General features: G+C 37.5%; 1 protein-coding gene across 19 annotated transcripts in view; it reads right to left on the bottom strand.

The window, feature by feature from the left end:
- The window catches only part of Reps2 (RALBP1 associated Eps domain containing 2), a 384,213-nt gene that overhangs the window by 181,418 nt on the left and 188,236 nt on the right, over window positions 1-14,559 (bottom strand). For all 19 annotated transcript variants that reach the window (XR_015444120.1, XR_015444116.1, XR_015444119.1 and 16 more), the window contains one exon: window positions 1,930-1,991. Coding sequence is in view for 10 of the 19 variants with exons in the window: in XM_087193684.1 (XP_087049810.1) it covers window positions 1,930-1,991 (62 nt within the window). In the remaining 9 variants the exon portion in view is untranslated. The remainder of the gene's footprint in view (window positions 1-1,929; window positions 1,992-14,559) is intronic.

Consider the following 14,559-nt stretch of genomic DNA (forward strand, 5'->3'; position numbering starts at 1 on the left):
AGCTGGCAGATAAGCACCCCCAATGCCTGCTTATTTTGTTATGACCGGGGCCAAATTTGCTGTCATTACAAACCAGGAGCCTCAATGCATCTAGGTCCATCTAGATCAGTAATGGCAAACCTTTCAGAGACAAGTGCCCAAACTGCAGCCCAAAACCCACTTACTTATTGCAAAATGACAACACTACAATTAAACCTAAATACTGAGGTTTTAGTTTAGAAAAAAATAACTCATACATTAACATCTTTAGTCTGAAAAACAAAGAACGCATGCCATAGGTTCGCCACCACTGATCTGGGGTCCTTTCACATGGTAAATGTCTCAGTTACAAGTGCAGTGGATCTTCTCTACTGCTGTAGATACCAACACTTAGACTCCAGTGACAGTGAGAGAAGCTTAAAGACTGTAGTTGCAAAGCTTGGTCCTACTATTTACTAGCTATGCCACCTTGTGACTTGCCTAACCCCTATACGTTCCAATTTCCTTCTCTGTAAGAAAAGGATAATATTAGTACCTACTTCCTAAGGTTTTGTGAAGATTAAATTATGCATTGAAAGGACTTAGCAGAATGCCCAGTGTACTGTAGATCCACAACTAACATTAATAATCTTAAATGAGCAGAAACTATAACCAAGGAAAGGCTCAGGGTGGAACTAAGGTTTGGCATTAGATAAATAGAAGGGACTGAGTAATTACTTGTTAACAGAACAATATCTCTTAAAGCCAGTGCTGGATTCTGGAAAAAGAATTCTCGCTTGTATATATGCAGGTCAAGAAGAACTGAGCTGTTTAGTACCCTACAAACCAAAGCAGGAAGCCATACCTCACGGTATCTGGATCTCATGGTTGAGTGGGTGCCAAAGACCATCAAATTGTCTGACAGAAGGACAAGCAAACACTAAAAGTGGCTTCAGTGACTTCATCCTGAGATGAATCACATGGAAAAGTATTGCTCTGCACCACCCAAAGTAATGAAGCAGACATTGCAACTGTCTGTAGAGATTCCCCCATATTTTCTGCTAAAGTTAGAAAGAGTCTTTAAAGACAAAAAGTTTCTTCAGTGGCAATTAAGGAAAGGAAAGATCTGTAGCATTTTATACCACACTCCACACATTTGCCGCTTCTTACTGTCAACTGCACAAAAATGTTGATGAATAAGGCCATAGTTGCACATGTAAATAAGGCAAAATTAGTTTACAGGTGAAACAGATTTTGGTGACCTATCTCCCATTCCTGCTGTTTCAACTTATCATTTGGAGAACAAACACTACCCTAAAGAAAGCACCATGGGCCCAAACCACAGCACTATCTCCATGTTGATGACCATTTATTTAGTTTATATGGAACAAACACAGCTCCTAAAATGCTAGTGAAAATATAGTCACCCAGACTGCATGTACTATATACAACAACTATGTCCCCCATCCCAACTGGGCAGACCCCTTGCTATTCCTCTCTCTGTATGAAAACCACACAGAGCCAGGCGCAATGGCACACACTTGTAATCCCAGTATCCTGAGAGGCGGGGACAAAAGGATTGCAAGTTTGAGCCCAGCCTGGGTAACTTAGAAAGACCCTGTCTCGAAGTAAAAGGAGTTGGGGGTGAGGTGGCTGGCATGTAGCTCTGTGTGAACGCCATGGATTCAATCCCCAGTATTGTCAAAAAGAAAAAGAAAGCCACATGCAACCCTCAGTAGTTCAGAATCAGCTAGTACATGTTTGCTTGTTAGCTTACTGAGGAACCTTTCTTCCATGAGGCTGGGAGGCTGGCTGGATGAGAAGAAACTAAACCATGCTCTGGTTTCTTCATCCAGATATTATCATGGAATCTCATAGATCAGATCTGTGGCAATCAGCCCTTTCAAAGGAGTACAATGGTAACACAACTAGCCTACCAAACAGCGGACAGAAATTCAATCTGTCTCCTACCTGCGATGGGCAAGGTCTCGGAGGAAGTGCAGGTGGTGGAGGTAACAGTCCTGACTTAGTAGCTGAAAAGAAAAACACACATTGTTAAGGATTATCCCCCAGAAAAGTACACAAAACCAAACCAAATCTCTGTACTCAAGTAGGAATAGGAATGGGAATTGCATTTAACATGTTTGAGTTTTTTAAATCTTTCTGAAGGCTTATTTTTTTTAAAGTCCATGTTCTTTCTAAACCCTGTTTCATTTTCATCCTACACAAACCCCAATATTATTTATATAGGCTGCTATGATTAAGACAGGGTAAAATGGTAAGGAAAAGACATCTTTTGATCAAAAGAGTAGAACTCAGTATGAGAAAGGCAGTCAATTCCCCATTATTTTGATGTTATTTGGTTTCAAATAATCTCAGTCAAAAGTCAGAGTCTTCTCTGCCTTATCTCTCATTGTTCCTGGCTCTTAGCATTACTGAGCATCAGCTCGGTGCACAGGCTGCTAAAAGGAAAGGAGTCCCAACCCAAAGGCAGCAGCTCTGGGGGCCTGTGTGTACTCCTACAGATGAGTCTGCCAGCATCAGAGGAGGCCAAAAGTGATGGGCTGAAGGGATTTATTTATTTCAAAGATCTCAATTTCTTTGTTCTCCCTGGTCACTATTATTAGGGATAACTAACTCCTGTTTCTAAAACAGTGTGGCCACATTTGAAGTATCTTTGAAGGAAAGTTGCATCTAACATTTTTTTAATTTTGTGAGATATAGGGAATATTTGAGTTAAGCCAAAAACATCTGAATTATAGTTTAACAATAAAAATAAACAGCTGGTATGGAAGTATAAATAAAATCCATAATCACACACAAGAAACAGGATTACACCCTGCCAAGTTAAACCACATTCTTTACAAACTTTCTTAGAAAAACAGTGTCTTCTCTTCTTTCCTTTCCCTTATCCCTCTCATTTCCCCTACTCCTTTAGACCTTTTCTTCCTATTTCACATTATCAATTATACATTTTGATCCTTATTCACACTGTTAGTTTTTCACACCAGAGAAACTATTTGGTATTTAAAGAAAAAATATGAGAAAAGGAAAAAAATGGAAACAAATTATTTGTAAATAGGGAAGGGTGGAGGGGATGAAGGGAGGGAAGGGGAATGGGGAAAAAATAAGAACCAAGATACATCATGTAAAGGTACAAGATCCCAATGATGAATGTAACTGTATTGTATACCTAAAATGTACCAATAAACTTAATGAAAAAAGAAAAGAAAAACACCATGTCTTTTGTAGTCTATTCACAAATCTGTAACATATGTGCCAATATTTGGACAATTTTCTGTGCCTTAAAAAGTAAATAATAACAATGTACCAAGAACAGGAGTTTTGCAAATCATTACTGGTCTGCCCTGGATTAGACAAGCTGGAAGAAGGAGCTGAGTTCTTTCCACAAATGTAACTCAGAGTAACGCTGCAGAGATTTTCACTCCCAGCCAGCACATAGATACAACACAACCATATGGGCCATGCTTTTCTTGGTCTGTCTTTCATTAACATTTATGAAATACATCAGTGGGTCAAAACTCCACAGGTTCAACAGCCATCAATAGCAAACCATGTAGCAGAAGATAATGCTGAACTGCTTCAGGAATTATCCATTGCTGGGCTCCTACTCTAGAGGTCCTTACAGATTGAGCCTTGAAATTATCAGTTACTTTAAAAACAAAATAAAACAAAAAAGCAAAATCTGAGCATGCTTCTAAGGGAAAGGCCAAACAACTGTACTCTTTAAAACAACCCTGTATTAACAAAAGACTACTCAAGAAAATGATGAGCCATGTAATTAAATGGACTTCTGCTTCCAGCCAAGATGGAGCAGTGCGGATCCAATTTACTCACCCATTTAAAACAAACAAAAGGGAATAGAAAAACATATTAAAACAACAGTTTTCAAGATACTAGAACAAAACATATACAAAAGGGCCTCAAAACACCAGAAAAGGAGGGAACAAAAACAGTGGAGAGGTGAAATAAAGGTGAACTCTATGACTATCTGCTCAATACCTGGAGAATTGCTAGAAGACTTGACCTACATCTAGATTCAGGTCAGATTATACTCTTTTTTTAAGTATCATTTAATTTTTAAAAAGAAAAATGATCAATTTTTGAAAAAAATGTGTGGATCTATTTCTGAATATACCTCTGGATAAAATTATGTGACCTACAAACACCATTTATTGGGTTCATTAGAAATTGCCCCAAATATGAAGGAAAAGTGAGGTGAAAGATTGACACCATCTAAAATGGAATCCTGCCTCTGTTTCTTAAAACTAAGCAAAATAGTGTCACAGGCATGTGCCCATTGTTCATTCTAAATCTTTTATGAGTTGGTACTAGTTATTTTCTTCATTAAACTCTAAGTGGATGGGAGGGGGGAGTCAAAAATATATCACAAGTTTTAACAACAGTTTGTTTCTTCTTTTAGTGCCTTTACCATTTTTTTTCTGGTCTTATTTACCTACCTAGAACATCTACTATAAAGTTGATGCTACCAAATGGTGATAATGGACATGTTTGTCTTCTCTTGATCTCAAATGGAAACATTTACTAGTTCACCATAAACTATGATACTTGCTATATATAGGTTTATTGTAGATATCCTCCAATAGACTGTGAAATTTCCCATCTATTCTTATTTTGAGATTTTTTTCAGGATAATTTGGTGCTGAATTTTAATGAAAGCTACAACTCTTTCCACTGAGATGATGGTATGATTTTTCCTTATAATTTGTTAACATAGTAAATTACATTATTGGGTTTTCTAACATTAAATCATCCTTGCAGACCTGTGATAGTCTCAACTTGGCAAAATTTTTATATCCGCTGGATTTAGCTAGTATTTTGTTTATGATTTTTGCAACTATATTCATGAGCAACACTGACAATCATGGTTTTCCTTTCTCAAATGGTCTTCACTTATGCTTCTCTCAGCTAGAAAACATTCCCCTTATTTATATTTTGGAATAAGTTGTATAAAATTGGAAATTTTAGCTGGGCATGGTGGCAGACACCTGTAATCTCAGCACACATGAGGCTGAGGCAGGAGGATCGCCCCAAGTTCAAGGCCAGCTTGAGCTATATAGCAAGACCCTCTCTCCAAAAAAAAAAAAACCCACAAAAGAGATTTGAAAATTTTCTCAAATATCAGGTAAAAACTTGCCACCTGACCTGGAATTTTCTTTAAATAAGATTTTTTGGTAATGATTCCATTTCTTTGTTATAAGACTATTCAGATTAATTCTTAAGTCAATTCTGATAAGTGGCATTTTTCTGGCTATTTGTTCATTTTGTCTAAATGTTCAAATGTACTGGTATGACAGTTTTCCTATCCACTTATGATCACCTTAATGTCTGCATGCATATTCATCTTTTTCCACTACTCAGGGTGTTTGTGTCATCATGCTAGCATTCCTACATTAATCTCACTTTGCATGTGTCAGTTGTATTGCTCTTCTCAAAAACTCAACTTTTTCATTTTTTTAAGCTTTCATAGTATATGCTCACTTTCTGTTTCATCAACCTCTTTCCATCTATGTTCTTTGAGCTTATCTTGTTAATCTTTTCCTACTTTAAATTGGTTGCTTACTCATTTGTTTCGAGCTTTTTCTTTTTTTCTTTTTTCAGTCCTGGAATTTGAACCCATAGCCTTCACATTGAGCTACATCCCTGCTCCTTCTGCCATTTTTGACAGGCTGTCACTAATTTGCTAAGTTGCCCATGCTGGGCTCAAACCTGTTATCTTCCTGCCTCAGATTCCCACAGTGCTAGGATTACAGGTGTGTGCCACCATGCCCAGCTTCTAGCTTTTCTTTTCTTTTTTTTTTTAACTTTTATTAGTACATGTTTGCAGTACATAATGATTACATCTACTACAGGGACTTGGTACATATACAAAACACATTTCAATTTTTTCCCCTGCCCTCTACCCCCCCTTTTATTTTTCCAGCATTAGATTTAATTATTTATAAGATTTTATAAAGTTAATTATCATATATACAGATTGAAAATCAGGCTAATAGGCCAACATATAAAACATGTAAGACAAAGGTACACTTTTAGATATTGTCCACACTGGATTACAGTACCTTCTTTTCTCTATTTTTTCCTATTGTCTTTAATTTCATACTATATATTTAGTTTTTCATATAAGAGAAACCATGCAATATTTAAGCTTTTGTGTCTGAGTTACTTCATATAACATTAAGGTCTCAAGGTGCATCCATTTTCCTACAAAAGACTCAAGTTTGTCCTTCTTTATGGCAGAGTAGTACTCCATTCTGTATAAATATCACATTTTAAAAAATATTTTCTTTTCAAATATAAGCATTAGAAATGTAAGCATTTAGGATGACCATTTTTCTTCTACATACCTGTTTATTGAAATTTCATAAATTGTTATATGTAATACTATCACTTAGTGCTTTAAAACTGCCTAATTTCATTATAATTTCTTTTATGATTTGCCTTCGGTCCTAAGTGCATCCTTTTACAATTTTCCAAATTAAAGGTCTTTTGATAGCAAACATAGTTACTGATAGCACTATTTTTTCCCAGAACACTGAAGACAGCATTTCACTGTCTTTTGCGTCTATGATTGCTGTCAGTCAAATCATTATTCTTAGTAACTTCTCTTCTCTCTGCTTGCTTTGAAGAGCTTCTCTTCGCTTTTGGTAGTGTGAAATATCAAACATCACACTGTGTATTCACACACACTGCCTCATCTTCTGGTTCTTCATTGGCATTTCGGAACCGTGGGATATCCCCCTTAACTCTGATCAGTTCTCAGTATTCCTCTGAATATGTTCTTTCTACCATTTTCTCTTGCTTCTTCAGAAGCTCTGTGTCTAACTGTGCTGGGCTCTGCACCACTTTCCAACACTGATTGCCCTGTTAATCCAGTCTTTGAGTTTCAATTACAAAATTTTTCATTTCTAGAGTTTTACTTGGTCTTTTTCCAGATTTTTTTCATTTTTCATTAAAAAGTAAAGAAATGTGCCAAATGTGGTGGCACACACCTATAATCCCAGCACACAAGAGGCTGAGGCACGAGGATTGCTGTGAGTTCAAGGCCAGCCTGAAATACATAGCAAGACCCTGTCTCAAAAAAACAAAAGAGATAAATAGCGGATCCAATTTACTACCCCTCCAGAGAAGGGCACACCTTGACAAGACCCTTCAGGGTCTGGTTCCAGATATACTTCATACCATTTGGGGGTTCTGAAGTCCTGCTCCTGTAGACTCTCTCCCTGTAGCGGCCATGCCTTACTCCTGTTTCCCTGATAACTCCAAATATAGTAAGTGATCAACAATCAGAAGAGCTAAAAGATTATATTCCATCCCCATATTTTAAAAAAGACTGATCAAAGAAATTTAGGAGCAGTCAGATTGTAAGATATCCTCCCATATTCTGTAGACTTTGGACATGGTTCCCACTCTAGTAAAAGGCTAGATGCATTTTTTTCTAGGCCTAGATGAATCCATGGAGGGCCCACTGAAAACAGAAGGATTCAGTAAATGTATGCAGTCTGGATACTGAGACATTACCAGCCCTCTTCCCTTCTTCTCTCAGATAATTCCATCCAAAGATTGGAAGAATATATTCAAGGGAATCAGAGCAGCCAAGAAGAGAGATCTAAAGACACTGCCACCAAGGGATCTCCGAAAAGATGGCCCAGCCAGACCATTCTACTGTGAAACCCATGTGTGACAAGTCTTATCCTTCTGTTCATAGATTCTAATCAGCTTTTCTCTCCCATTCCTAAATGTAAGCATTACCATCAGACATGACAGAAATACTCTAACCTAAGGTACATATCAATAAAAACAGGGTGCCAGGCATGGCAGCGCATGCCTGTAATCCCAGTACTCAGGAGGCTGAGGCAAGAGGATTGCCGTGAGTTCAAGGCCAGCCTGGGCTACATAGTGAGTTCAAGATCAGCCTGAACTACAGAGGGAGACCCTGTCTAAAAAAATAAAAATGAAGTAAAATAAAAACAGGGAGGGCAAAAAACTTAAGACTAGACTTATGCTAGAAGAAACCTTTAAAATATTTATTATGATCAAAGCTCTAAGGGCACAATCAGCACGCAGTACTTACATAAAATGAATTATTATCAGAATGATAATTTAGTTTATTCCAGAAATATTAAAACACTTATTGTGTATCAGGCACTAGTTGAGGTTCTGTAAAAATATCACTGGGGAAAAAACACCTATCCTTAAAGTTTATGTTCTCTGGAGAAGGCAGACAATGGGTTTAGCGTCAGAGATGAAATTTTAAATAGAGTTCTCAGGGAAAATCTCAACAACAGATGCTACTTGAAAAGATGAGATAATAGAATGTTATTTTAAAAACCACTCAGAAAATTAAAAAATGAACTTAGAAATTGAAAATATGATAATGGAAAGAAAAAACTCAGTAGAAAGCGTCAAAGATAATCTGAGGATATTTTCCAGAAAGTAGGGTAACATTCAAGTAAAGGTTTCACAAAGAGAGACAGAAAATGGCAAAAGAAAATCAATTCAATGATTCAATAACACTCTCCAGAAAAAGAAGGATTTGACTTTCTAAGTTAAAAGGACTCACTGGGTACCCAGGACAAAGGAAGAAAACTGATAAATGACAAGTCACATTATCAAGAAAATACTGGAATTAGATTCTACAAATTTTCAATAGAGAAAGGGAGAGCAGGGGCCAGGGATTTAGCTCAGTGGTTCTGCTGCCTGCCTCGCAAGCGCAAGGACCCGAGTTCAATCCCCAGTACCAAAAAAAAAACTTAAAAAAAAAAAAGAGAGAATGGGAGAGCAGGGTGGGCCACATGTAAAGAATCAGAAGCCCAGGCCGGGGATTTAGCTCAGTGGTTTCACCGCCTGCTGCGCAAGCGCAAGGACCCGAGTTCAATTCCCGGTACTAAAAAAAAAAAGAATCAGAAGCCCAAATAGTTTTAGATACTCGAATTCATTAGCTCAATTCCATCAAAAATTCTGAAGAAAACTCTTGTTTCTAACTCATGATTATATACCCAAATTGGCAGCCTGCATGAAGGCATAATTAAAGATACTTTTAGATATATTCAGGATCTCAAATTAAGCTCCATGCACACACCCTTTCTAAAGAAGCTACTAAAGGATGTGCTCCACCAAAACAAAAGAACAAACCATAAAACAGTAAGACACAGGATATAGGATAAAAGAAATTCTACATGGTTAAAAGAGGAAGGGAATCCTTGGGTGACAATGTAGGGAGATTCCATGATGAAAATTATGTACCAGACAATGAAGACAATACGTTTAGATTTCTTTGAAAAGGTAAAAGTGATAGAATAGTTGATGCACCAGAATTTCATAAAAAGAACTCTAGAAAACTGGGGGGTGGGGGTGTCTGTGATTGAATCAGGGGCAAATACATTGAAAAACATCAAGTTAATTATTCACTCCAAGATAAACAAAAACCTGTAAAAGTAATAAAGGTAATTTACTTACATGAACATAATAATATATACACTAAATATTAATGTAGCCAAATCACAATATAACTATACTGGTGGAGTGGGGGAGTGAAGGAAGACAGACAATGACAAAAACTGAGATGTCAATAAGTTATACAAATATGTTATTTAGAAATATGAAGGAAATGCCAAAATGATCAACATTAAAAATCTTGCCAAAAAGAAAAGCAAGAAAAATTATGCAACATAGTATATTCTCTGAAGACTTAGCCTTGGAGAAACTCCTCAGATTTTGGTTTGCCCTCTCAGTTCAGCATGGACCCTGGGCCTCCCCCTCCACCATATCTGGGTATGAGTAATAGTTACTTTTCCAGATTCTTCCCTCACTTTTTGAAGTCATTACCACTGACAGTCAAGAGAAAGTGTTATGGTTTAGATCTAAAATGTTCCCCAAAGCCTCATGTGCTCATAGGTAGGGCTTTTGGAAGGTGACTGGATTATGGGGACTTATAGCTGACTTGCTGTTAGGAGGTGGGATCTAGTCACTGGGGGTGTGCCCTGGAAGAGATTTATCTTCCCTTCCCCTCCCCTCCCCTCCCCCCTTCTCTCCTTCCCATCACCATGGCACAGGCTGTTTCTCCTCTGCCATCCTCCTCTGCCATGCTGCCCTGTCTTGGAGTCATGTGACTATGGACTAAAAACTCTACAAACAGAGCCAAAATAAACCCTTCCTCCTTTAAATTGTGGGTGTCAGGTATTGTGTCTCAGCGATGAGAAAGTAACTAAGACAGGGAAAATTAAGAGTACTCATTCCATTTGACTCTAAGACTGGGATCTCAGTGAGAAATCTCAATATATGTCCACTCACACACATAGCTTCTGCAGAAACCTGGCAAAGTCGAGATTATCCCGAAAGTCTCAAATTTTCCCTCAGCCACGACTCTTTTTAAAAAATGATGTGTATCTTTCCTTATTTGGTGCTGCTGGAAACCCTCATCCATATATTTATGATTCTCTGTTCATTTCCTTTAATGGTAGATATTAATCTAGCCTCATCCTACCAAGTTTATGTCTAATTCATCATTTTGTCTCCCACAGCACCTAAACATTCTGCCATCTGTTGGAACCGAATTTGGTGAAAAATCTTATACTATTTTCAGTCTAATTTTTTTTTTGGGGGGGGTACCAGGGATCGAACTCGGGTCCTTGCACTTGCGCAGCAGGCAGCGAAACCACTGAGTTAAATCCCCTGCCCTTTCAGTCCATTTTTGACTTCAAACTGGATTCAAATATTTTCTCCAGTATGTTCTAATCTATTAAAAGAAAAGTACACCTTTACACAAAGTGAAATTGAAAAAAATACTGTAGCTGAATAGCCTAGGGTACATTTGCAAACGATAACAATGTACCTGTTAATAGTAACAGCTGCTTTTCCAGAAGGGAAATGAATGGGTTTTTTCTACATAAATGTTACCATATTCATAAAGCAATTGCAGATTTATTCTTGAATCTTATAATTAATAAAGTGGGACAGCAGATACTAGCAAGCACTTTCATCCTTTATAGGTACAAAATTTTGTAAAAAATAAAAATTAAGTACAGGGGAAAAATAATACCCAAATCTCGAAAACCAAACTAAAAAGTTCAGAGAAAACACTGCCATTTAATCCTAAATTGAGAAGATATGACAATAATTCCCAGTATTTAAAATAATTTCTTAATTTTATTGAAAGACATGCATGATCCACTGGATTTCAGCTTCTTGGTATCTTCATTCAAAATGCTAACCTCTAACATTTTTTTATTCTCTTACTTCATTATGCTTCGAAATTTCCAGGTAAAATATTATTCATGGATAACACTATTTACTAATTTCCTTCAGATTTCTACAAAGGCCCAAGTCAATGACTAAATGAAAATGTGTTCCAACTTACTGAGTGGATATAAAGCAGCAGATGGAGCAATTGAAAGCTTCAAAAACAGAAAGTCGACTCTTCAGGGGAGTGAAACTTGGAATAACTTCAGCTATGGGAAAAGACTTCCCTTCCCCCTACCTAGGCATATTTTATGAAGAATATAAAAGCATTCAAATGCGAAAGGGGAAAAAACACTCAAAGAATGAAAAATGTTGGAAGGAGCCTGCCAGTGAGACCCATACTTTTAAGTTTCAATCAACTAGGGAATTAGCCATATGCAAAGCTTCAAGAATTTCATCATTAAGGATCATTCTTCTTCTTGGCAACTTCATCAAATAGCAGTTTCTTTGTAATGGAAGTTCTTTAATCTTTCTCTCCTTTCTAATCACAAAAGTATGTATGACCATACACCTACCCTCTCATCACCAGTCATTCACAGTGATGCATATATATGTCATATACACCAATGTATTCCAACAATACCTGCCTGTACTCCCTGATCGTCCCACCTGTATACAAGCCTACTAAATTCTCTGTTGAGCAGAACAATTTTTTCATCAGTTAAAAGAAATGAACTTATACCATGTTCAATGAGGATATTAATGACAGAATCTGGAAAAGTAATGAGATTAAATTCAATACTTTTACCCACAGATGAGAATATCAAAGCCTAGAAAAATACAATGATATCACCAAGGTCACAAGACTACCAGGGAGCAGTGAGCAGTAAAAGATTTTGAGCTTATAGGACAAGCACTGGTAAAGAGAAACATGCAGTGACATGAGGGATAAAAAGCTAGACAGAGGAGATTTTATATGCAAATAATAAGCATGTCAGAAAGCCTCAAAGGAAGAAAATACTGCAACCTCAAAGAACTAAAGGGATGCTCCTAGACATGCTATCAACCATAAACTCAAGTAAATAATATGCTATGCATTCTGTCTAAAAATATGCCACTGTGGCAAATATTTAGGCTCTGAGTCATGTGATGACCTCTTCAGAGACTATGATTTCTCCACTTTAAAAAAATTTTAGTGTAGCATTAGCATAAGAATACACATGTAGATCCACAGAACAGAATGGAGAGTCTAAAACTAAATTCTTATATTTACAGTCAAGTGACTCTCAAAAACGTTCCAAAGGCAATTCAATAAAAAAAGCACAATATTTTTTGACAAATAGTGCTAGGAAAACTGGATATCCACATATACAAAGATGAGTTTAAGGGCCGGGGATTTAGCTCAGTGGTGCCACTGCCTGGCTCGCAAGTGCAAGATCCTGAGCTCGATCCCCACTACCAAAAAAGATGAGCTTAAACCCTTACCTCACACTTTATGCAAAATTAAACCAAAATGGATTACATATCTGAATGTAAGAACTAAAACTATAAAACCTTTCAAATAAAATGGAGAAAATCCTCAAGACCATGGGTTAAGTAAAGATGTTTTAGATATGATACCAAAAGTATGCTCCAAAAAGGGAAAGACTGATAAATAGCACTTCATCAAAATTGAAAACGTCTAGGCTGGGGATGGTGGTACATACCTGTAATCCCAGCATTTAGGAGGCTGAGGAAGGAGATTGCTGAGAGTTCAAGGCCAGCCTGGGTTACACAGTGAGTTCAAGGCCAGCCTGAACTACATAGTGAGACCCTATCTCAAAAGAAAAAAAATCAAAACTTCTGTACTTCAAAACATACCATTTAAAAACTGACAAGTCATAGCTTGAAAAATTATTTGCAAACTACATGTCTGATAAAGGATTTATATTTACAATATACAAAGGACTCCAAAATGCACAACTCAACAACAAAACAAACACCCATTTTTGAGAAACGGACAATTAAGTAGTCATCTAACCCAAGAAAATGTGAGTCATTAATAAGCACATGCAAAGTTTAACATCATTACTTATCAGGGAAATGCAAATGAAAACCACAACAAGATACCACTTCACACCCACTAGGATGTAATGTAATAAAAAAGATAATAGTAAGTGTTAGGATGTAAAGAAACAGTAATCCTCATACATTACTGGTGGGAATGGAAAATGGTACAAATACTTTAGAAAATGGGCAAAATGACAGAGTAGTAAGCAATAACAACTCAGGCTTTTGAAGATTCAGAATCCAGATAGTGGAAAATAACAACTGGGGGGAGAGAGAGAGAGAAAGAGAGAGAGAGAGAGAGAGAGAGAGAGAGAGAGAGAGAGAGAGAGAGAGAGAGAGAGAGATTGGAACTAGAAAGGATCTGTGAGGAAAATTAAAATCTATAGTCAAATCAAACAGACAAAACACAATGCTGAGGAGAGAAAGGACAATATGCACTTTCTCACTGGCTCCAGGCTCATGGCTGCAGGGAAGGGAGACTGAATCTACAAAGACAAAGTGAAAGCTGGAGACTCCAGAGGGCTCCAGGGAAAAACATGGAGGTGGAATAAAGCAGCAGAGGCTGTGAGCTGCAGGAAAAAGGAAAGATTCTGCTCCCATGTGATTCCTTTGACAGGCAATAGCTGGTGAATGACTCCAGTTCAATTGTCCACCATACTGCCTAGAAAGAGTGCCTGGCTGGATGTCATTCTGAGGAAGGGTTGATTGTTTGAACCCAGCTCTCAGAGCAACCACTGGACAGCTTCACTTCAGGGCTCCCAGTGTTATGTTCCCACAGTTACTGGGTAAGAGATAGCCACAGGAGACAGCCATAGTCAGTCAAGGAGCTACAGTCAGGCTTGAAAGAGAACTCCTGAGGGGTTTAAGCTAAAGGACAAAGGCCTCACCCCCACACCCAGAGGCCAGGCTCAGCCTGAATTTCTCTGGATTTGAAAGTCATGGCACTGGCACCCTTGCCCTAATCCTATTGACTGGATCTGGAGTCTAACTGCCTTCTTTATCTACCAGCATGAGCATGGATACATCTTGACTTAGACACTACACCAAAACTGTATGTAGATCCTGGAAGAAAACCATGCACTCAAAATCACAGAAAATTTTTTCTTTTTGGTTGTTTTTGGTTTTGGGGTTTTTTTGGGGGGGAGTGGTTTGGTTGGGATTTTTTGATTTTTGTGAATGTGCGCATTGTTTCTAATTTTTCGTTTTGTTTTATTTTTCTTTTTTTCTGCTTCCTTTTCCTCTTTTTTTCTTGACCAGTTTATTAGGGCTTGGGGAACTTTCCTTTGTCCTTCTTTCTTGCTTCTTACCTGTTTTCCTTACTTCTTTTTT

Source organism: Heterocephalus glaber, unplaced genomic scaffold (genome assembly GCF_053883595.1).
Source record: "Heterocephalus glaber isolate CG9 unplaced genomic scaffold, H.glaber_assembly_v1.0 deba00001594, whole genome shotgun sequence".
Taxonomy (NCBI): Eukaryota; Metazoa; Chordata; class Mammalia; order Rodentia; family Bathyergidae; genus Heterocephalus; species Heterocephalus glaber.